Raw genomic sequence first — 24,736 nt, 5'->3', positions numbered from 1 at the left:
TTGGGTTTTTGCACAAATATTAGAATATTGAGGGGCTTGGCAATGAATTTTGTCCGAATTGCTTCACGGAGACACGAGACAGAACTGAAATACAAAAATGTTGTGTTACCACAGGGGCTCCCCTCATACTCTATTATGTTTAACCGTTAATCAATGGCCCTATTATTTGTTTTTACGCAATCAATGTGGACCCAGCTTCCTCCAAATTTTCAATTCACTTTCATCTGTGTTTGAAAATGTTTACCTGAGAATTCCTTAGTTTCATAACGCCATTTACATTTCGCCTGAAGCTTTTGTCTGAAATTGTCCAAAATTAAGACTTTATGGTACGAATTTCTCTGTCCGAAAATTTAGCGTCTCAAATGAAATCAGAAATCTTTGAATGAGATATCAGAAATCTTCGGGATTAGTTCATTCTGAAAAGATTTTTACATTGAAACATTTATTTATCATCATACTTTGCTACCAATGTTTCCAATGGAAAATTATGCAGTTTTTTTATCCAGTAATAAAAGTCATTTGCTAAAAAAATTAAGCTATACAAACCCGCTATGCCATTTAACGAACAAATGTATTCATAATGTACCCTTGCGCAATCTAGGACAATGGCTTGCAGTTTGAGATTACATCCACATAAGAGGGGGATGACAAATGCAATCATGAAATACACAATAATTACTAGCGAATCGGCTAGGGCATTCAAACAGAGTTTTAAATTGGCTATTGTTCAATGACTAAGCCGTCTTAAACTCATTAAAAAATAACTAGACGGATTAATTTACAGTAAAAATGGAACAAGTGCGATTTTGAAAGGCCAGGAAAAACGATCTAATACAACAAGTCACGCAATCCCTGTTCAACAAAACCATGAAAAACAGCTTTTCAAGTAAATATAGGATTGAAATAGGAACTTGATGCCAAGAAAGCACGCTCCAAGCGTAGTTTTCAGCCAAATTCCATGTTTACTCCCATCTAGAGATGAAAAATGAATTTGATATAGATACTTAGAGGTATGCCCAAATGTGTAGTATTTTTCCCCTTTTATTGGAACAATGTAAGGGAATGAAATAATGTTTTATGGACTAAAAGTTCCTTAGAAAATCGCCAGAAGGAACCAACCTGTTTTCTATTCAAAATTAGCATGAATTCCTTCTTACAATTCTCTCAGCAGCCAAAGTAAAGCAAACTGATACCAGTTGCAAAAATCAATTCTTGAAAAGGGACAATCCTTTATTTTATGTTGATTTTCAAATTGAATCTAGTGGTTTGTTTCTAAACTGACATTTTATCGCCTTCTACTAATTCGTTAATTTCGGCAATAAGCTTTTCATAGCAAAAGGTTCTTCATCTCTTTGTAGATTACCTTTATATAAATGAGAGTTGCCGTGATCATTGAGTCGCATTTATCATAAAAATTCGGCAGTTTGATAATCTGAAGATTATGCGATTTCTTTGAATCAAGAGGAGGAAAAAAACACTTTGTTGACAACACTTTTTGTTTCATGAGACGAAATGAAAGAAACATATGCTTTAACTGTCAAAGAGTCAGAGAATTTTCATGGAAGTTTCTTCTAATGAGTTACGGCGGTCAACGTAAGTAGAATCAAGATATTGATGGCATATATCAGCTTAAATATTACAACTCTGCAGAACGACTGCCTCAAAGTATATCATATGCACGGGTCCCCACTCTACAGCACAGTCAGTTAACGAGCAACGGGTTTTACGCTCGGAGAAAACCGTTGTTTGAGTTCAGTTTTGCTGGTATCCCGATTCAATTTCTCGTCATGGTTCAGTAAAAATGGCGTAACATTGACATTACTGGCTCCACGGGTCAATCTCAGGCCTGATGCTGCAAAATTCACGGAAACTTCAATTTTGTAAATTTTGCAATATATATTTCAGAGAATAAACAGATTTTTGCTTTTTATATGGGAAATTGTTGCAAGACGAGTTCGAAAGATCCCTATGCTGAGAAGAGGTAAATATAATTGCAAATTGACATATCAAAATAATCATTTCTAAGCCCTTTTAAGACATTTATGGTCAGATAGATAAGCATGCAACTTGATTTTTTGCAATAAATTCCAACCAAGGCAGAATTTACTCCTTCTGCTAACAGTGTAATTTTAAACTGCAAAAGGCCAGATTTTTACAAATGTCTATCATTGACTCGTGATTTTTTATGTATTAATGGCCGGAACCAAGAGGCCTGAAATAGCTTACGCATGAATACAGCATCCTTTGAATCTTCTTGCTTAAGAAATCTTATTACTTATCCCTCGAAACATTCACATATTAATAGCTATAATATGCTGCACTTCACCTTGATTTTGCGGCTTCATATTTTAAAATAGGGCCTAAATGATCTTTGACTCTGTGGTTGCTGCAAATTTTCTTTCAATAGAGGAAAACAAATTGGCGGTCAAAAATGATTAAATAAAACAAGTTAATTGTAAAAGACTGCTTTCAAAATATTCAAAATTGCATGTTTGATTTATTTTGTTTTAGGGACAACTAATTAATCTTGATAATGCATAATGCACTGAGAGGAGTTGGGGATCTACTCAATCGAAGATGAGACTAGAATTAGTACACATTCTGCTATGCAGTTTAGTTGCGTTATTGCAGCCATTGCTAATGCAGTGCAAAAGGCCAAAGGGAGGTATGTAAAATTATCTATAACTGTTTTGACTCTTGTAGTTAAATTGAAGTATCAGAATGTTGTATTTGTTTCGTAAATGCATATCCTTTGTGCCTGCAACTTTGATTCTGACATTTTTTATACATCATGTGTATCGGTAAAGTTAAAAAAAGCTGAAGTTGATTGCAAAATCGAATATAAAATGAAATTCTAATTTTGGTTTGTGTTTGAGTTTTAGAAGCATGGATGATAAAGTCGTCGCTGGTAGGTGATGAATTCAACACTCTAGAAGTTAAAAGAACAGATTCGCCAACAGCAAGATCGGAGATAACAAGGCCGGGAAAATTACAAGGAGAGCTGAAGCGTCCAACAAGGGAGCCTGGGGAGTCGTTGTCCCGCGAGATTGCTGCAGCTCTGCCCTCGGGACCTCTTGAAGCTATTAATAAAAATTCAAAAAACAATGACATTGCTACATCTAAAGAAGTAAAACGATCTTCGCAAGAGGGATCGACAAAAAGTACTTCTGGGAAAAATAATATTTTCATTAAAATTGACGATCAAGATGCGACCGACACTCTCCCAGGGGTGAAACGAACATTGCTAAAACCTGTTCATGCTTCGGCTTTTCCAAATGGAGGGAAAGTACGTGAAAGGATCGCAAAAGTCGTAGAGAGAAGGACAGGAATAAGGAAAAATGTCAAATTGCGACAAGAAATAGAATCAAATCCAGGTACATTTGCAGAGGAAAACATTGGAAGGCCATATGGCGACCCTGATGGGTACAAAACAATTGGTGATGGAATCTATCTCATGAGTGCCGAACAAGAGGCGGAAGCGATGCCGCATTTGACAGGCTTTGACCAGCCATTGTATGAAAATGTAAAGTCATCAAAACCCGCCGAAAAGGATCTGGTCAAAGAGAAGAAGATGCCGGACCCATCGGAAGCAAACCTTCCTGAGATTCTTTCACATTTGGATGAAGAGGTATCAAAGAAGAATACAACTGGCGCTGTTTCTAACAACAGCACAGCCGCTAATGGGAGTGAAAACGCGGTGAAAGATGGAGTGTCTTTGTTGAAAGGTGTAAATAAAAATGTTGACGTAGAGACTCAAGCGCTTGCTAATCATGGTCGGCAAGACGATTTGGAAGAAATGACGCCCAACGAGTTGAACGCACTAGAAAGCTTTCAGGATAAACTTGGCTTCGAAGATAAGGCTATCGGTAAAATGATTCTTACAAAAAACGTCGATAAGGGGCAGCAAGAATTTGTGCAGCATACAAATGCAATGTTAGAAAGGGACAACCAAAATCAAATAGACAAAATTGTGGGGAAATTCAAGGAAGAGGAAAGCGCATTTGTGCAGAAGAATCCATATGTGATAAACAAGCCTAAGCTACTGGAGGAAATAAAGAATGTTAGTTACCATGACGAGGCAGCTACAAAAAGGGGATTTCTTGGTACAAATGACAATGTAAGGATAGAGAAGATGTATAATTCACTGCTAAAGGAAGATGAATTGATTTCTAACGGCATGAATGACAAGACAAAAGCCTCAGTAAGGAAAATAATTAGTCGGATAAAGAACAACCCGGAAGATGTTCAGATGAACAACTTTCTAAATTTCTTGGAAAAAGAAGATAAGGTGACTGAAAATGCGGAAGATGATGGTAGAAGTAAAAATGGCGCGCAGGCTAAAAAATTTAAAAATAGAAAGCAGAAGATCAAGTCTCTAAAGAACAACGCTGATCTTTTGGCTTTGGAGCCGTCACTTGGCATTCTAGCGGATACGTATAGCGCGGAAGGATCGCCTCAGTTGAAGGATAGCGATATTAGGAACATCGTAGTTGAAAAGCTGAAACGGAAGAAAAGTAGAAGAGTTTCTAAGAAACATAGTGGACATTCTAAAAAGCCCGTTGTAACTTCGTCCAGAAAGAGCAGTGTCAAAAATCTTAGTCTTAAGCTAGCACGGGAACTGAAAATGGGCCCTGCTACTCGTAATAAAACACGGACTGAAAATTCTCAGGGGAAAAAATTGAGTAGCATGGTATCTGATAAACAGAGGGCATCAGATAAAGTAGCCCGGAAAGTACAATTGCAGCAAGTCAAGGTTTTTGAGATAAACCGACAGGAGGATATAGATAAGGACCCAAAAAGCGCAAAAATGGCGAATAAACCTAAGAAGAACGAAGACGTCCGAAAGTTTGGTGTAAAAAAAGTTTTAAAACGACGGAAGAATGGAAGAAAAAGAACAGAAAGATTGCAGAATTTAAGTATGAAGCAGGGTAAAATGGCAAACGAACTATTTGTAACACCTTTGAAAGCCAAAGAAAAGACGAGAAGCAAATCGCAAATAGACGACAAAGATTACTATTGGCATGGCACTGTTAAACCTGAAACGAGGCAGCTACCAACGGATCCAGCAGACGAGATAAGAAAATTTGGAAGGTTATCCAATTTAACTCCAGTAGGATTTGAAGAACCACCTAAAGAAGGGATTGGACAAGTAATTGGAGATATGAACAACATTGCGAATATTGGAACAACAACTAAAGACAATGAATTCGAGAGCAACCGTGAATCGGCAGAAGTAAAGGACTTCGGGGACTCAGTCGAGAAGCTGACTGGAGACGCAAAACATGGATTGAACAGAATTGATGAAAATGACGTATCATCAACTTCATTCTTCTCTGCACCAAAATTGCAAAGAGACGCGTACAAGGAGATACTTAAGCAAGGACTTGACCCAATGGCACAAAATGTGATGGGGGATGCCCTTAAAAGTATGGATTCAAAAGACCTTCGGAAGGTCCAAGGTTTTGTCAATACAGATCACTCTAAAATAATGGCACTGTTTGACCCGTCATCTTTGAGGCCCAAGATAGAAGAATTTGATGAAGGAAATGAGAGAGAAAGCGATGGGGATAGTTCAGATGTCGGTGAAGAGTTTGAAAGCGAACAGCAGCATGGACGCAAAGAAAAACACGCAAAAAAGCATAAAATGAAAATTGTGCTTCATTTGCCAGAGGAGATGGAAGGAGGAGAACAGGAGATTCACGGAAAAGGCTCAGAGCTGCCTATTGGAACAATAAAGGATTTGACAGCAGAGTATGTGAAAGCAGCGAAGAAGCCGGGCTTAGGCCAAAGGTTGGCAGACGATGACGAAGATACTTTGGAAGAGGTATTGTCAAAGCCAACAGGGAAACTAGAAGAGTTTCATCCTGCAACAACCGAGTCAGCTGTCGATTATGTCCCAGAGTCTCTTCAAGGGAAGGAAAGCAATGAATGGGCCGAAAGGGAAGGAGACAGACCTGGGAAGGAGACGATGAAAATTGAATTAAACGAACAGGGGAAAGAAAGAAACGACGATGTTGCTGACAATTTGAAGAGCAATAACTTGTTAGCAATGATTAAGAATAACGAAGATATGTTGCAAAGTGCTTTAGGAAGAAGTAACAACGGCGACAAAATTGAAGAATTCATCAAGAAAATAAAAGAAAACGAAGATGGAACGATTGGCAGTAATCAAGGCGATGCAGCGCAAAGCAAATCTGTCACCAGCAAAAAGAAAGGAAAACAATCCTCGAATGGAAGAAAGACAGCAAAAAATGGCAACGAAAAGCAAAGCGAAAGTTATGGATATAGCGAAAATGCTGCGCCAAACATATTTGAAGATCAGCTGAATTACGAACACAAGAGCAAAGAGGTATCGCAAGTTATGCCTACGGAAACAGTGAATCAAATAAAAGAAATTTTTAATGCCGACGAGCATCTGATGCCGATAAACTTTTTGGCAGAGGACCACAGGGCACTCACGAAGCCAGGCACTGGGCCATTGTATGCTAAAAATAAAAAGATGCCAATTAAGATGGCCACCAAAGTAGTTACAACGCCACTGTTGCACAAAATTGGGAAGAACACACCGACTGCAAATTTCGTGCCTCACAGTTTACACATACAAGGTGGAAATATTCATGGTGGAGACATCACGGGAGGTTTCATATCAGGGGGAGAGATCAGTGGAGGTAAGATTCAAGGAGGGCAAATAACTGGTGGAAGAATATTGGGGGGTACATTCAAAAATGGACGAATGGAAAACGGGGTGTTGTATAATGGCAAAGTTGATGGAGGTCTTATAAAGGGAGGCAGCATTTATGGGGGCAAGATTGAGTCTGGATTAGTTGTTGGCGGAAAGATCAGAGGAGGAGAAGTTGACGGAGGTAAGGTATCTGGGGGCGAAATTGACGGAGGTGTTATTAAATCAGGAGAAATTAGAGGTGGTTTTTTGAAAAGTGGGAGTATTGAGGGTGGCATTTTAAAAGGGGGGATCATAGAAGGAGGACATCTCGCTGGCGGCGTGATGTTAGGTGGCAAGCTTAAAGGTGGTGTTGTGAGATCAGGTGTTATTAAAGGTGGTGTGATAGAGGGTGGAATAGTAGATGGTGGGGTAATTGAGGATGGAGTTATAATCAAAGGTGGGGTTGTGCGAGGGACATTTCCACATAATTCGACAGTAGTATTCAGTGACAACTTCGAGGATGACGTGGCAGCATTATCGGGAGCAAAGGAAAAAGACAGCGCAAAGAAAACTGAGGCAACCGCAAACAACAGTAGCCGGCCACAAGCTGAGAGCACAGAGAAAAAAGAAATATCACCAAGTAACATAACAGAGGATAAACCGATGTTAGTGCCAGAACCAAAAGTAGTGGAAAAGATGCCTGATGGCGAGCAGTCAAGCTTACGTAAGCCGACTGCAGAGCCAGTTGAGAAAATGAAGACAACAGCAGCTCAGATGTACAAAATTAGTGTTGATTCGAGTAACCAAGAACATAGCGTAGAGCCCCTGCCAGAAACAGATTCAAGCCATGCAGGCAGCGATCAAGGACAAAAACAAACTGAAGGGAAAGTGCCAACAGATATCAGTATTTTAGGGGCACCTGAAAGTTGGCCGATTGAAGGTGAGACCAAAGGGAAGCAAAGCGACGCGGACAAGGAAAAGCTGGCCCCTGTCACTTATTCAAATAACGGCAACGAGAAACAGAAGCCAGCTGCCAGCAAGCCTAGCCCTTATCACGAAGAAAAGAACAACCTCAACACTGTGAAAGCCTTTGAAGGCAAAGAACCCTCACTCAAGTCTTCAGGATCGACCAATGAAGAACTAGAATTTGAAGACGTTGCAAAGAAGGAAGGAGGTGCCGAACAGAAGTCCATTTTGGCGAGATTTCAGCCTTCGCCATTTCAAAGCCAGCGCAGCGCAAGGTTCTCCAAAGATTATGGGACAACAACAAGAGCAACAATAGGTATTTTAAAACTATTTTAGTTGTAATTTGGGGGATTCATTTAAAAGTGATAAAGTTTATTCAAAAGGCTTTGCCCATATCTTCTTAATTCATTGATTCCTGCGAGTTCTGTACACTTATTCGAGTTAATCTAGCAAAGGTTTATCTGGACAACCAGCACTGTTTTAAGACTATTATACCAATATTGGTGGGAAGGAAACAAACATTGTGAAAGACAGTGACTGTCCTTGGATTGGCTAAGATATAAAAACAGCTCACAATAAAGAAATCAATTCCGCTTTTCGATTTTCTGTTTCAATCTGTCCTTAACTAGGTAAGAGTCCAACAGCAGCTTTGAAATATCACTGGTCACTGAATTCAGTTCGAGGCGGCAAGATCTTAGGATCCCCTGGCAAAAGTATGTCTGTGATTGGAGGAATCAAAATGCATAGCGGTATTGCAACACTAAATGATGGATTAGATCGAGGCTATCTAGATGCTGGAGACTATCAAGGAGAATGCGTTAGTGGTAAGTGCGAGGGCGCGTCCTTGATTGACACTATTTATTTCGCTTTTTTAAACGCACAACAACCGCAGAATTTCATCAACATATAGACCGAAAAACGCTATCACCAACATATAGACCAACTTAAGTTAATTCACAGTCGTACCATAGTGTTTGCATCCGTATTTCTCGAAAGCTTTAAGGTTATTTGACAGCTTTTGAGTCCATGTTGGAGATCTTGAAAATTGCTTCACATCTCTAAGTCTTACATGTATTGATAATATGATATCAGCAGCAGAGGAATAATAATAACAAAATGTTGATATGCATTTTTCACCCTCACATTTGAGGACAGATTAAACTATGTATAATGTTTTGCTATGAAAGCAGATATTCACTTTCATCCTAATAGGGTATATTTTCTCTGCAGATCCAGATGTTTGCAAAGATGGTTTGACTATCTCACTCACAAGCAAAATATACAAAGACAGTGCAGAGAGCCCCACACGAATGTATTTGTTTGATTCAGGCGCGGGAAGCGACGATTCCCGCGGGATGGCATTATGGGTAAACAGGGGAAAGATCGAAGGAGCTGTTTCCAGTCGAAAAGGGACATGGTGTTTAGAGGAAGACCTTGACAAGTTTCAGGATCGATGGGTTGATTACGTCATGACATGGCATCCAATGAAAGGTTAGTTATGTTTGGAATATATGATATATGTCGTTATGCTCAATAACAGATTTTGAAAGTAGCGCAACCTTTAAAAAAACAGAAGGAAAATTTCTTTTGCCGACTCAATATATTACCAAAATTTTTGTACCAGATTACCCGTGGATTCAGAAAATACTAGTTTTATCTTACCGCAAAGGTAACGATTATCTTTAAACAATTGTGCTTCACTCTTAGGCTTAATTTTGCTTCAACTATCTTTCTATCATATCATTTGCATTAATTGAAGACCAGCTTGAGAAGCCAATGTCAAATTACTGGCTCAATGATATCCATAATTTTGGCATTCTCTTAAATCTTTATTCCTGTCTATTTGAAGAAAATGCCCTTGCCTATCTAACAAACATCTTGCATTCATAAAGGCTTGTATCTCTACGCAAATTGTGAGCTGTTTGCGGTTTCCGGGTTTGGAAGAGGCTGTGATGTGTGCAACCGACGTTCTTGTCACCAGGAAGACAAAAACACGCATCTGATGTTTGGACGACCTAACAAAGGACCTCATTTCAAGCTCACACATTTCTCAAGTGGCGATATTACAATATATGAACAGTTCTTTGATACCACTGGTGTAGATACCCTATGTGGCACTAACAATGGTATGTTATATTGTAATATCAACTAATTAGAATGATAGCTAATTGTGCCATTGAAACATCTCTGTTCTAGATCAGAGAGTAAACGTTGATACATATACCAATATAATTTTAAATAGAATTGCTCTTCACGGACAGACTAGCAAGCAAGCAGCAAGCTAGCCAGCAAGCAGCAAGCTAGCAAGCAAGCAGCAAGCTAGCTAGCAAACAAACAATATTTGTTTGTTAACGCAGGTAAAGGTTCTGGTAGCTAGTAGCTGATTCTGCCTCTAGATAAAAATTCTATAACGATTGCCCTGGCAACTCAGTTACTGACCTCAAAATGATGGACAGCTGAGTTGGCTGAAGGCTTGTGGAATGTGATCCCTACGGACAAGATCAGTTGGTCAACCACGACATTCAGATTGTGAGCCGAACGTCTCAACAACTCGTCCACGCTACCTTCATGACGTCTTTGTTTAGTGCTTACTGCAGACAATCGATGTTCACCTTTTATTATGGAAACCTGTATTGTGCAAATCACGAAGGATATAAAAAATTTAAAATTTTCTTTTAGATAATCTACGAAAACCAAGTTTCACCTCACAAAGAGTGTTTTCAAATACCCCAATAAAATCTCCACTGGATTCTTCGGCCTATGTCATGAAGAAGGAAAGATTAAGCAAGATGACCCCAGAGTTCAAAGTGCCATCTTTAGACAGGGACCCAAAAGTCATTGGCAACGAGTTCGAAGTCTGGCCTACTCCATCTGGTCTGCAATCGTTGTCAGCTTTGTTTCAAGTAAACAGTCCCGTCAAAGCAATTGCACGAGAAAAAGTTCAAGGTAGTTATAGCTCTAACAAAATTATTTAGAAAAATAAAAGAACTATTCAATCCATTGGAACATATTTTTAGATAGTGAACCAATTTTGCAATTTTCTGTACATCAATCCATTTAGCTGTCTTGTTTTGGGAAAAAGCCGAAACTTTATATTGAAAAACATTATTGAGCTCAGGTAAAAATTGACAAATTTGATTTTGGCCGGGATTCAATTTTTTCTCTTTTTGTCCTTATAGTGCAGATTTTATGCCGTTCAAAAGTTTGGCGACAAAATTTTTCTGGGTCTCAAACTTTCAACGGTAGTCGAAAACCACAAAGAAATCACCAAAACAGTAAACTGTACATAAAAAGTTAACTTTAGATAGTCACAAAATTGATATCGCAAACAGAGTTATCACGAAAACCAACACGTATGCAAAATCTCTGGACTAAATTAAGATAGGCTTGAAATACTTTCAAAAAGGCCGCTTCATGCATTTTTACAGTCAATTTATGAAATTTTACATGAATTAAGTTACTAAGCATAAAAAAGCCGAACTAAAATCTTACATTATTTGAGAAAATTTTCATTCAAAAACCTACATAATTTAAGTATTTTCTCATTTGACAAAAAGAGAGACACGAAAAAGGGACAATTAGTCAAGGCTTAATTGATCAGAGACAAACAGTGTCGACTTGTAGCTGGATTTGAAAGGGTTAGACCTTTCTTTTTCAAATAGTTTTGGTAGATTTCTGCATGCATTATCAACACACAACTCCCTGTTGAACAACAAATTAAACAAATGGCTCACAAATTCAATGCAGACCCTGTGTTCTATTGCCTGGGAATTATTGTATCGTTCAATCGGTACTCAAGAAGTTGATGATTATTCTTCAACATTATCTGAATTAACGTTTTTAAGTAAAGGTTGCTCTGAAACAGCTTTAAGTAAAGCGTACTTTAAAACAGCTTCAAACAAGGTTTGCTTTCAATTGGCGTTAAGAAAAGCTTGAATTTAAGGAACTTAAAACAAAGTTTGCTTTCAAACATGTTCTAGTAATGTTTGCTTTGAACCAGCGTTATGCAAAGTCTGCTTTTATCTACAATGCCTGCCAAAAGTATTGGAACACTGACATCAATTTCCAAGGTCAAAATCAATCATCCCCCTCTCCCCTACAGAACAATGCTGGTTTACTATCAAACGGGTTAGGATTTTGGCAAACACTTACTTTTGCGCTTCTTTTATGATATTTCTCTAAATCATCAACATTGTTTTAGGGGGAAGGAGGTGGAAGTAGCAATTTTTTTTCATGAAAGGAATGAAAGCGTAAATTGCTGGATGTTCCAAGTACTTTTGGCAGGCATTGTACCTAAATCCTTTCATCCAGCTGACCAATGACGACTTTCTTGCAAGTGGACTAATGTATCTTCTTTAAACAGAACTTAGGGCAGCATTCTCTCTTCGTAGTTTTCTCGCAGGGAAAAATCTCCAGGACCCGAAAACGCTTTTTACTTATAACGTTTCACATAGACGTTAAAGCTTTTAATAATTTTGGTCCGAAAGTGTACGATAAACAAGAAAGTTCCCGTTTTGAAAAATATGACTTGTTTGTACCGGAAAATGCTACTTTCTGACAAGAATCAATCCTAAGAAAGAGAATTGTCAAGAACTAATAGGTTAGCACAAACACAAGAACCGCTTTATGTTTGATTCCCATAAATCAAAAGCAGAAAGTTTCAACCTTGTTGCAAATAACTGCTAGGCCGCAAAGACATCATTTCTTTTTGGAAAAATTGGCTTTCAAAGTTCACTACACTAAAATTTTCAACATAAATCTGCAAAGTAAATTATTTGATCTTCAATTTCCTCACGTTTTAGTCATGATGTGTATTCATTTATTACTAGCAAATACAAAAAGTGGCTGTTTATCTAACTTTCTGAAGCTTTTAAAGAGTGTTAGATTAGTTTCATTTGGCTAAAACTCAAACTAGTTTTCGCCAACAGCTATATTTTCAACCAGGAGGCCTTTCTTATCAGAGGCGGATCTAGAGTGAGTTCCTTGGTGCACAGAACTCAGTCAGTTTTGCAACATATAGCTAAAAATAGTGTTGCCTGAAACAAGTAATATTTAAACCTTAAAAGTGAAACCTAAAAGTTTTATCACAGTCTCTTCAAAATCTTAAAATTACCAGTTTCTTCTCTGTCGTGGTTTGGAAACGATTTTCCAGACGCTGTGGAGGACAACAGCAGTCAATCCTAGAATTCGGAAATAAACGTTTTGTGCCTTGGAAGTGAATGAATTGAAACAATGAACTTTTTGTTTGGAACACGGATGGAACTCAGTCAAAACAGCATCTGGAACTCGGAAATGATGTCATATTTGTAAGAGAGCTGTACAATAGCCCGTAGTTGATTGGCTACCTATAGTTTCTGTTCTGTTGTCGAACTACAAAACATTGAATTCGAATTGGCGACTGCAGATGTCTTATTATCGCAACCCTCACAGCATTCTAGCAAATTATTGAGTGTTTGAGATAAACCAGGATCTACCGTTAATTTTCCAGGAGTGGTAACTGCCTTTGCTTGAAATTGCAGTCTTTGATGGCACGAAAGACCTATGCTCAGACTGAACACCATATTTCGATGAATAGGCTAGTGTCTACGGAGGCAAAACAACAAACTGCGAGCAAAACAAAAGAGAAAACCTTTGATGTGGCACCCAAAACAAACAAAAGGGTATTGAGAAAAGGAAGGGGGTTGCAAAAAATTTTCACAGAGGCACTTTTTTGTCGGAAAGAAATTTAGAATCTAGATTTAGTGAGTAGATAGTACCTACCCCTCCCCCTCAATGTCACCAAAATGCATAAATATGAATAATAATGTTGTCTTATGCACAATGATCAATGCATTATCTGAAAGTTCCTATCCTTGGCCTGGAACTCAGTCAGGTTTTTTGCTGGATCCACCCCTGCTTATTTCACCATTTGCAATTATTGGCTTTATACTTCTTTCATTTGCTTTTATATTGGTTATTTATTTCGACCGACGAGCTATTCTGCCAGTTTGATGGAAAACCTAAGCTTGAAACACTTATGTTTTCATTGCTTTTGTGCTTTGAAAAGGTTAAAATTGATTTAGCTATGACCAGATTGAGTTAATATGGGAGCATTTATTGCAGTTGACGGCGGTTATTCAGAATGGTCAGCCTGGACTTCTTGCATTGGTGTATGTGGTGGCACTTCGATGTCAACAAGATATTGTAACAACCCTGTGCCGAAAGAGGGTGGCCACGATTGCTCTATACTTGGACCCGCTAGACGAACTAGGTCATGTGACGAGACAAACTGTTTAGGTATGCAAGCAAATTTAATACAAAGTTAAAGATTTGCAATTTCAATTAATCTAGGAACATTGCCATCCCGTCCAACAGGTTCATGGAGCATCAAAGGTCCTGTTATAAAGCAATAAAGCTACCATGGCATGAATTTATACGTAGGAAATTACCTGCAAATCGTGGGTAAAGTGTAAGGGTTGAGATTAGTAAATAGAACTTGGGGGCAGCATGGCGCCTGAAACGATTGAGTTCAATGATATATATTGGAAAATTTTGTATCGCTGCGAATAACTATAGAAATGTCCTGTTTTAACGAGATTAGATTTGATCATTATCCAATTAAAATTTCCAATATCCAAGCATGAAGTTACCCATTATTATCAAAAGGCAATCTCATATCGGCCACTTTTGATATTATTTATTTTGAACGTGAATGAGAGCCGCACATTGTGACGTCAGAATGTTACAAAACTGATTCGGCTTTTGTCGTTTTTTTCTAGAAAGGTTGCAACTTTGAAGCCTCATAACTTCTAAACTAATTGAAATTTTGCAAACACAACGACTTTGCAGTAATATACGCACCAGATGCTAACTTTCTAGTCAATAAAACAAATTTTTTTTTGGCTGGAGAGGCCCTTTGAAAAATAAATTAAGAGTTTGTACAATGCTAATTGGATTTAAATCTATCGTTCTTTTGGTATCAATTGGTAATAATTTTATTGAATTGGTTATAAATACCTAAAGCCGAATCAAGGAAAGAAACAGTAAGCGAAACATGTTTAGAATAGTAAGAAAAGTTCACCTGAGGCAATATTTTGTAATCGAAGTTTATACAAAAAACGATTTAGATAAAGACAGTATTAGAAAATTGACAACTGTTTTAAAGCACAGATAACTTGATAACACAATAATACAAACTTTTAATAACACAATTTTTTAAACAGAACATTTTTGTTTTTCAGCCCCTGAGAGCTTAAAAGCATTGGCAAGATTACAATCAGTGTCGTCGACTTTAGAGAACGACATTTCAAAGCGAAAAGTAATAACGAAATCTGAACCAAAAGTAAATCAAAAGAAAGATATTGATGATCTGGTAAGCAAATAGTAATTTACTTATTTATTGGCTAACTTCCACTCAATATTCATGACACTTCTTAAAAAATTTCAAATGTTTGAAATTTTCACATTAATAAGTGTCGGTCAAATGTTCTTATTTTTATTAATTCTTTAAAAAATGCGCGACGGGAAACATTTTGAAAAGAAAACAGTCATTAGATAACCAAAACAGATTTGAATTTGAAAATTTAGCTTTGTTGGGGAGATGAGATGCAGCAAGTTCTTGAGTATGAAATGAGTACCCCCGTTTTGGGGCCATTGCACATGCGTATGATATATTCTGAATCAAAGAGGCATAGAACCCCCCGAGAAAGGAACAAACAGAACTTTGCGATCGAATTTCAAAACTAAGTGAGCGGTCGGAGCTTATCATTATTCACATTAACATGGGAGTTTGATCATAGCAGAAATATCTTTCATACTGAAAAACCTGCCTGGATTCTCTGTTGTTTTGTTTTTTGTTTGTATTAAGGCTCACTTTACTTCCAAAGGTAAGCAAAAACATCGAGAACTTTATGACGCGGCCTAAGTGTTTACAGAGAGTAGACATTCGATGTAAACAATACAACCTGATTTAACTGACCTCCGACACTAGAGCCAGGCCAAGGCAACTAAAACAACAGACAACGTACCTTCAATTCAATTATTCAAATTTTTAAGGCGGAAAGCTTCGAATTTTGATCTTCCCCTTTTGACTACATCTACAAAAAGTTCCGAGGAAACCCCTAAATGAAAAATAAACAAAAATACGTCCTTAAATTATATGCGTTAAACTCCTCAGAAATTACTAAAATTACTGTTCTCAACAAACTCGATCTGTTTGCGAGATCTCGTTGTGTTCCCTGGCTTTTGGTGTTGAGGAGCACCGGGATTTTGTAGGGATAATTCGTTAGAATACGCATGCGTCCCTGCCCCTCGACGTTGATTGGCTCGAACAAATCATTAAGCCTTTTGTCTCAAACAATAGGAGTGAGATCTCATCTCCCCAACAAAGCTCTTAATAGCCAAATGAAAAATAAATTTAACAAAAATTGCTGGTTTACCTGTTTATCAAAAAGTCTTCTGTTCCAAATAGGCATTGCTCTAGATGCTTTGCAGTATAAAACAGGACGCCTTTTTATGGCAGCTTCAAGTTTGCCGCCTATAGTCAACATAAATATTATTTAGATTCAAATAGAACCAAAATTTGCGCTGAATTCTTCAGCCTAGATGAAAACAATACAAGGAAATCTCCTGAAGCTTCACTTGGTGGTACAGTGTGATCTCACATGCATCATCATTTGGGTATCAGAGCCGGTTTACAAAGTCTGCTGCTGCTGTTTTTTAACTTCTTCATCTGCAATCTCTGCAGCCTTAAGTATTTAGTTGCCATATTCATTAAGCCCTACCCCCATTATCAATTCTCTCATTATCACTGAAAATGGTATTATTCGTTTCCAACAGAAAGAAGAATTGGACGAGCTCAAGGAAAGGTGAACAATTCACTTGTAGATTTCAGCTCTAACATGTAAAAATGTAAATAACGGTCTTTTAAAAACTGATAACATTATATTGAATTTGGTGGAATCTAGTAAACTGACGAATCAAGCTGGTTTCTTTTGAAACATTTGAAGACAAGCATGATTATAACACAATAGCTTTTATTTTTCAATGAAAAGTACATTTATTATAAACATTCTACTTTTTTCCATCTAGTTCTACATTTCTAAGCTGTTGACTATCCTCCCTTTAAAGAAGTATCAACGCAAAAAATTTGGCATCGCCAAAAAACATTTTTCGTCCATCTAGTTTGTTATGTGACCAGCAAAGACTATCACAAGAAGGCTCAATGCTGTCTTGAATACAGAAATAGGGTCTAATTAGGGGAAGAAAGTTGAAGCGAGCAAGGGTACGAGTGTCTGCGAGCGCGGGTCGTCTGGAGGCCGATATCGGAAGATTTGAACGAGCGCCTAATTGTCGTCACGATCTATGAAAATTGAAAACAAACCAATTTTGAACGAGCATGGCGCAAAAAGGATAAAATAGGAAAAAACTTTTTCTATTCTGGACAAGGTCTCACCGGTTAGGAGCGGCTCGAAACTTTACTTTTGACAGATTTAATTCTTTCTTCATTATATCCACATTTTTAATTTCACTGACGTGAGCAGCCATTACCGCTAGGCAGAAGCTTGCCTTGTACCGAGAAATCCCCATCTAGAAATAGAGAGCTTTCACGATTATTTTCGGATTTCAGATGATCAATCGATCATTTGTTGATGACCATTGGACCGTAAAAATACTAGGTTACCAAAAATTCCGTCGTACTGGTTTCTCACGCTTGTTTCCCGCAACATGTATGCGATACAAAGCACCTAAAATTTTCAGTAGAACTTTTATCCCCACTTCATATGACCAAAATTTTTGTGCAATTTTCTGGGGTCGGAATTTTGCGTTGGTGCCTCTTTAAAGATTGCCTAAAAAATTTTATTAAATGCCTAAAGTTATCAAAAATATTTCTAAAGAGTACATCAAAGTCTTTGTACTTTTGAAATGCTTCAACGTCCAATGTAGATTTTGAGGCTGTATCTCTGTCCAAAAGCGTGAAAATATTTTGCTTGGGTGTTTGAATAGTTTATAAACGAAATATCATCAACATGAATTTTTGATGAAGCGAAAATGTTCCATTTTGTAGAAAAATGCAATGTGTAGTAGGCAGCCGATCTTTGTTCCAGAAGATATGTCACCACCCTGGAATAAGCTTTATTTTGTTCACGGTTCTCAAAATAAAGAAGATTTATGTTTAATAGAGATAAAAAAGTGGGTAATCTTGACAAATTGAATGAAATCTCTTATCAAAAGAGCATTGAAAATTTGTTTAAAGGAGAACTGAAACGCAAAAATAACTTTGACTTAATCGATGCAAAATTTGTTGCTGATTTCAAATCTGAAAAAAGTTTTCTTCTTAGACTCGCCGTTTTTCTGATATTTGCACTTTTATCCGTCAAATACGTCATAGCCAGGACTCGGGAATTTCCCGAAGCGGAAACAAGATTATCACCAGGAGTTGTTAAAATTCTCGGCTGACGTCACAAGTGACATGTTAACAATGCCGTTGTAAAGGCTTTCACCGCAACGGTTAAAGTACAAATGAAGTTTCGTGTTTTGTTGAAAATAGTCCGCGGTGAAAAGACAAAAAATTGTCAGGCTTTTCATTTATAAGTATAAAGAAGCTAGAAAATCCTAGCTACATGTCTGCTAAGACGCTAATATCCACATAAAATTTATTTTTATGTCATGACATCTTCGAACCAGCATGCTTTGAAACATTGAAAGAACCTCTAAGCTTGTGAAAAAAGGAGTCGACTTTGTTTGAAAATTGATACCGTTTCTTCAAAGTTTTTATTTTTTCAATTACAAATAAAACCGCAACATGGGGTGTAGCGGGATCTTTATCGAAGAAGTGAGACGAAGAGAAACGAACTTCGTTTATGTTTTCTGCTTCATCGTCGAAATCAAAAGTCCTATAACTATCTACGTGCAGAAATATATATCCTTAAGTAAAGTGCGTCATAAGTAACATGATAACGAGGTTAATACTGAAAAGGAGAATATTCCTACTACAGTCTACTCCTCCTTATCGAAAAAAATGAAAGCGAAAGATTACATTTTTTTAACGATTACAAACAATTTCCGGATTTAAATATAGTATATAAGTGCGTAAATATATGCGACCTGGTTTGTGGAGGTATGGGCACAAAATCTTCGAATCTTTACATAAGCTGGACGTGCGCATAAGCAACTCGGGGTATTCTAGAATCGGGTCTTTTATGTATGACGTCAAAAGAGAATCCAGTTTAGAAACGTCTGGAGAATTTTTCTGTAGGGCAGTAGAGTCTTTGTGCATGGTCACAGAAGAATGGGGTTTATTGTGAGAGAAATTAGTGTGTGCTTGACGCATGGCAGTGTTGCATACAAATGAATACAAATTGTCAACAATGATTTGAATGGCATGACTGATGGCATGGGTAAATGACAATGTATCGTCATGTGTACCTAGTTGATTAATCGAGTCAGCGTCGCTGTGAACATAAACGTTAGCAGTAGAAACGTGCATAGGCGCAGATATGACATCATTGGCCGATTTATGCGGAGTGTGGGGGGCACTATCTGTGACCAAACTCAGAGGGATGGGACGGCTTATTGGAACTCTTAGGGTTTGCAAGCCTGGGGAAAATTGCTGACTTGCTAGGCATTGGGATCCTGAGGAAAAGAGAGAACACATAAATGAAATAGCTAAGATTAAGCTGACTGTCAAAAAATGTAACCCCTTACGGAGCAAAACCTGTTGGGTACCCCCGGAAGATTTAGGTAGTGATGTTGCTAAGCATGTGATATTTGCGCTGGAAGCAGGGGGTATACTACCTTGACATTGCATACTAGGAAATACCAATAACGGATTGGAATCGTAGCATGAAATTTCGAAATTCATGGCAGAATCAGCAAAGTACACCTTGAGATCTTTGCTGTAAATTCGAGCATCTGTCTTGCGTAAATGATTCTGCCCGAACAAAATAGGCCATGGCAAATTAGGGACGACAAGCATTGTAAATATAACTGAGCGACCATTTTCCCATACAACAGGGACTTCCATGATACCTACAGTAGATTGGAGGTAGGCCCAGCTACCGAAACGGGGACGTGCTGCTCAAGCTTAGTGAATTTGAGATTGGGATGCTGACGGGCTACGTGCGCAGCATGTTTTTGACTTACTAGGGACACCGAGCAGCGACTATCTAAAGGCAACGGGAGGGAAACCCCTGCAGAAGTAACCTTAGTCCACAAGATGTTTTTATCCGCAAGACGAAGGGCCGAAAATGTAAGATTACTTGTAAGGGCGGTTACGGCAGGCATACCATAAAGTGGATCTTGCGGCGTAGCCTCGGGGAGGTGGGTGGACTTTGAAAAGGGGAGACGTTTTTCTACCTCCTGTGCAATACTAGCAGAGAGATCCTGTTTTAAAGATACAATAGAATCATTAAATACTTTCTTTACTGTATCAACGATAAAGGCATCATGATCTGTGTTAATATGTGCATAATTGCTATGAATTCGAGGTGATACAGAATATCGAGACTCAGGAGGAGAAGTACGAGTATCATGTGAATTACGTTTAAAGGTGCCTCGTGGCTGTGCGTGATTCTGGCCACGAGAAGGCTTGTTACGTGTGGAATCGTGAAAATTATGTAAAAATTTCTTACAATTAGACTTAGAACATTGCACGCATTTATGAATAAAGCCAAACTTACATCGGTTATTAGGTAATTCACAATGAGCTTTATGAAATTTATTAAAGTACCAGCAAATTTTTGTACCTGAATGTCCAGAATTTACGTTTTGCTGGACTGGAGAAGCTGATTGCGTAGTAGTGGTAAGGAGAGATTCCGGCTTCCATGGAGTGGGCGTGTCTCGAGGCGAAAGTACGTGCTGAACTGACTCATATCGTTTTGCAGCTTCGATGGCAGCAGTCAGATTGGAAAAAGGAGAATCACGACTGAGAAGTTCCTTGGATAAAATAGGAGAAAGTTTCATAATGAAGGCATGAATGAGTTCCATGTCACCAGTGTGTGGGTTGGAAGAATGATGGATACCAGGAATGAGCCTTTCGAGGGAGTGCTGGGTTTCCAGAAAACGGTGTGCGAAACCGGAAACAGACTCGCCAGGATGCTGGTGCATGGCGTAGTACGTGGCAAGAAGTTCTCGGATACGTTTTTCTTTGGGTACACCACGGTGGGCTGTTAAGCCCAATCTCCAGTGAGAAAAAGTCTTGCGAAATTTCGCTGCGAAATACTTCACACGACAAATTCCTTTGAATGCTTTTGTTGACCTCACGACATTGGAATGTAAAGTTTGGAAGCGTGACAAAGGGATACGGAATATGATTGGCTGTTGAAGGATTTCGCAAGCGAAAAGCGAAAAAAGTTAAACTCATTTTAACTTTTTTTCGCAGAGAAATTCTTCGCGAGAAATCCCAGCAAAAGATTACTGCGCATGCCTAGGACGTATTTCGCGAGAACTTTTTCGCATTTCGCAGTTTTCTTTCTCACTGGAGATTGGGCTTAAGAGTGGCCAAACATTGATCGTAAAGAGTCATGAATTCGTCTGAAGTCCGTGTAGAAGAAAATTGAATAGCTTTTTCGGACTCGAATTTGCAGACGATGTCGAAGGCTCTGGCGTCTTTTTGACATTGTTGCTTTAAATAAGTCAACCAAAATTTTGGAGAGACACCAGAGGAGGAAAGAATGTATGTGAGCTGCTCTATGAAACGATCTAGAGGTTCCCTGCCTGTAAACTCCGGTAGAATTAATTGTGGGAGACGTAGTGTCGAGCTGCTTGAATTTTGTGAACGAACGGAGAGAGACAGGTCAGCAACAGCTTGCGAGAGGCTTTGTAACTGTCGTTGCGTTTCGGCAGTGATTTCTTTTGTGGTATGTTGTTGGGATTTCACCACTTCGGCAAGAAAAAACCTTGGTTGATGGGAGCTGCGAGTGTGACTAAAAAATAATTTCACTGAACTTGATTATTGTATTTTAACAGAGGTTGAGATACTAGGGAATAACCTAGTCTTGCAAAAAGACCATCCCCCACCCAAGTCAAAATTGTTTGCAAAAGAGGATAATTCGCCAGTTGATATTCCTATGACAGCTCAACAGCATTTTCTTCGACTAAGAAATCAAGTTCTTTGATTAAGAGCTAAGAGCCTATTTCGTAAATCCAGATTTTTCGACTGCCAGGTAACTTATCGGTTCCCGAAACCCTTCACGCCCGGTGAAAATGGCATATAATCCGCACAAGTCGACTTTTAACCCGCCTTTACTATTTAATATCACTATACAGTTAACGCGTTTGAAACATTGAAAAACAATCATAGAATGTTACATTAACAATGAATAACTTGCAGTTCCCTTTAGGGCATCATAGGCATTTCAGCGAATTAGGCCATACAGACAAAGCAGTCTGGACAAACCGATGCCTCAATCTGAAATGAAATTCTAGTTTAAGGATACCTGATCTCATTTAAATTGTAGCAATAGCATTGTTTTCAATAGAAATTCCATATCAGTTTGTACTTTGTTCATAACATCGTCACTGTTGAGCCATGGGACGACTCTCTGCCCAAGCGGCAGCGCAGGTTGGTAGCAAAAACTTAGACGGCTGAAACTCTCAATTTGTTTCGAAATCAGTGTAATAAAGCTCGGATTCAGAGTCCCAAACCATTGAAAAAGTCAATTATGTGTCAAAAATGCTAAATTAGCTCATTTCACATGCACAAAATAAACATTTGTCCGCAGCATTTTCTTAAAGTTTTGTATAGAGAAACACAATACGTGCTGAGAACATGTCACTTGTGACGTCAAAGATGATCGCTCACTCGTGACGATTTTCGCCTTGAGTCTCAAATTGTCGGAATAATTGTCGTTTCTCAACTTAAAACGCCTGTATTTCAAAAACGGTAACTGTGATTTGAAAAATTTTTTCGATCCCGGAATTTGCTTGTCACAAACTACCGTTTTAGCCAAAATTATTTTTGCGTGTCAGTTCTCCTTTAAGGCAACATCATACGATACTTTGGTTTGGCTATTGCAGAAACCACATCACGTTGATAAAATAACAGAAATTAACAGATAGATATCATTTCATTTCATTTCATTTCATTTCACTTCATTTCACTTCATTTCATTTCATTTCATTTCATTTCATTTCATTTCACTTCATTTCACTTCATTTCACTTCATTTCACTTCATTTCACTTCATTTCACTTCATTTCACTTCATTTCACTTCATTTCATTTATTTCATATTATTTCATTTCATTTCATTTCATTTCATTTCATTTCATCTCATTTCATTTCATTTCATTTCACTTCATTTCACTTCATTTCACTTCATTTCACTTCATTTCACTTCATTTAACTTCATTTCATTTATTTCATATTATTTCATTTCATTTCATTTCATTTTATTTTATTTCATTTCACTTCATTTCATTTCATTTCATTTCATATCATTTCATTTCATATCATTTCATCCCATTTCATTTCATTTCATTTATTTCATATTATTTCATTTCATTTATTTCATTTCATTTCACTTCACTTCACTTCACTTCATTTCACTTCACTTCACTTCATTTCACTTCATTTCATTTCACTTCATTTCATTTCATTTCACTTCACTTCATTTCATTTCACTTCACTTCACTTCTCTTCACTTCATTTCATTTCACTTCACTTCATTTCATTTCATTTCACTTCACTTCACTTCACTTCACTTCACTTCACTTCATTTCATTTCATTTCATTTCATTTCATTTCACTTCACTTCACTTCACTTCACTTCACTTCATTTCATTTCATTTCATTTCACTTCATTTCATTTCACTTCATTTCACTTCATTTCATTTGTTTCATATTATTTCATTTCATTTCATTTTATTTTATTTCATTTCACTTCATTTCATTTCATTTCATTTCATATCATTTCATTTCATTTCATTTCATTTCATTTCATTTCATATCATTTCATTTCATTTCATTTCATTTCATTTCATTTCATTTCATTTCATTTCATTTCGTTTATTTCATATTATTTAACTTCACTTCATTTCACTTCACTTCACTTCACTTCATTTCATTTCATTTCATTTCATTTCATTTCACTTCATTTCATTTCATTTCATTTCACTTCACTTCATTTCACTTCACTTCACTTCATTTCATTTCACTTCACTTCACTTCACTTCATTTCATTTCATTTCATTTCGTTTCATTTCATTTCATTTCACTTCACTTCACTTCATTTCATTTCATTTCATTTCATTTCATTTCATTTCATTTCACTTCATTTCATTTCACTTCACTTCACTTCACTTCATTTCATTTCATTTCATTTCACTTCATTTCACTTCACTTCATTTCATTTCATTTCACTTCATTTCATTTCACTTCATTTCATTTGTTTCATATTATTTCATTTCATTTCATTTTATTTTATTTCATTTCACTTCATTTCATTTCATTTCATTTCATTTCATATCATTTCATTTCATTTCATTTCATTTCATTTCATTTCATTTCATTTCATTTCATTTCATATCATTTCATTTCATTTCATTTCATTTCATTTCATTTCATTTCATTTCGTTTATTTCATATTATTTCACTTCACTTCATTTCACTTCACTTCACTTCACTTCATTTCATTTCATTTCATTTCATTTCATTTCATTTCATTTCATTTCATTTCATTTCATTTCGTTTATTTCATATTATTTAACTTCACTTCATTTCACTTCACTTCACTTCACTTCATTTCATTTCATTTCATTTCATTTCATTTCACTTCATTTCATTTCATTTCATTTCACTTCACTTCATTTCACTTCACTTCACTTCATTTCATTTCACTTCACTTCACTTCACTTCATTTCATTTCATTTCATTTCATTTCATTTCATTTCATTTCATTTCATTTCATTTCATTTCATTTCATTTCATTTCATTTCATTTCATTTCATTTCATTTCGTTTATTTCATATTATTTAACTTCACTTCATTTCACTTCACTTCACTTCACTTCATTTCATTTCATTTCATTTCATTTCACTTCATTTCATTTCATTTCATTTCACTTCACTTCATTTCACTTCACTTCACTTCATTTCATTTCACTTCACTTCACTTCACTTCATTTCATTTC

The 24,736-nt window shown here is 37.2% G+C and overlaps 1 protein-coding gene across 2 annotated transcripts; it reads left to right on the top strand.

Annotated features, from left to right (window-relative positions):
* The first annotated feature begins 1,824 nt into the window (after positions 1-1,824).
* LOC135683369 (uncharacterized) lies at positions 1,825-18,407 on the top strand. Of its 2 annotated transcripts, none has more exons than XM_065198604.2 (10): positions 1,825-1,981; positions 2,512-2,665; positions 2,877-7,943; positions 8,257-8,451; positions 8,858-9,118; positions 9,520-9,753; positions 10,307-10,573; positions 13,730-13,903; positions 14,848-14,978; positions 16,445-18,407. In XM_065198604.2, the coding sequence occupies exons 2-10, from the start codon at positions 2,578-2,580 to the stop codon at positions 16,475-16,477; spliced, it is 6,450 nt and encodes a 2,149-aa protein (XP_065054676.2). In that variant the 5' UTR covers positions 1,825-1,981; positions 2,512-2,577; the 3' UTR covers positions 16,478-18,407. The 2 variants fall into 2 exon arrangements, with proteins under 2 accessions (XP_065054676.2, XP_065054677.2); XM_065198605.2 differs by having other exon boundaries at positions 1,826-1,981; positions 2,883-7,943; positions 16,445-18,406.
* Positions 18,408-24,736: the final 6,329 nt, after the last annotated feature.

The sequence above is a fragment of the Rhopilema esculentum genome, chromosome 7, assembly GCF_057945365.1.
Source record: "Rhopilema esculentum isolate cy_ngs chromosome 7, ASM5794536v1, whole genome shotgun sequence".
Taxonomy (NCBI): Eukaryota; Metazoa; Cnidaria; class Scyphozoa; order Rhizostomeae; family Rhizostomatidae; genus Rhopilema; species Rhopilema esculentum.
Note: the sequence above shows the minus strand (reverse complement) of the source record. Positions and strands in the feature narration are given on the sequence as shown.

Coding starts and splice junctions, on each gene's coding strand:
- LOC135683369 (XM_065198604.2), top strand. CDS start 2,578: ATGAGACTAGAATTAGTACACATTCTGCTATGCAGTTTAGTTGCGTTA. Junction 8,452..8,857: donor TCAAGGAGAATGCGTTAGTG/GTAAGTGCGAGG, acceptor TTTTCTCTGCAG/ATCCAGATGTTTGCAAAGAT. Junction 13,904..14,847: donor TGACGAGACAAACTGTTTAG/GTATGCAAGCAA, acceptor TTTGTTTTTCAG/CCCCTGAGAGCTTAAAAGCA.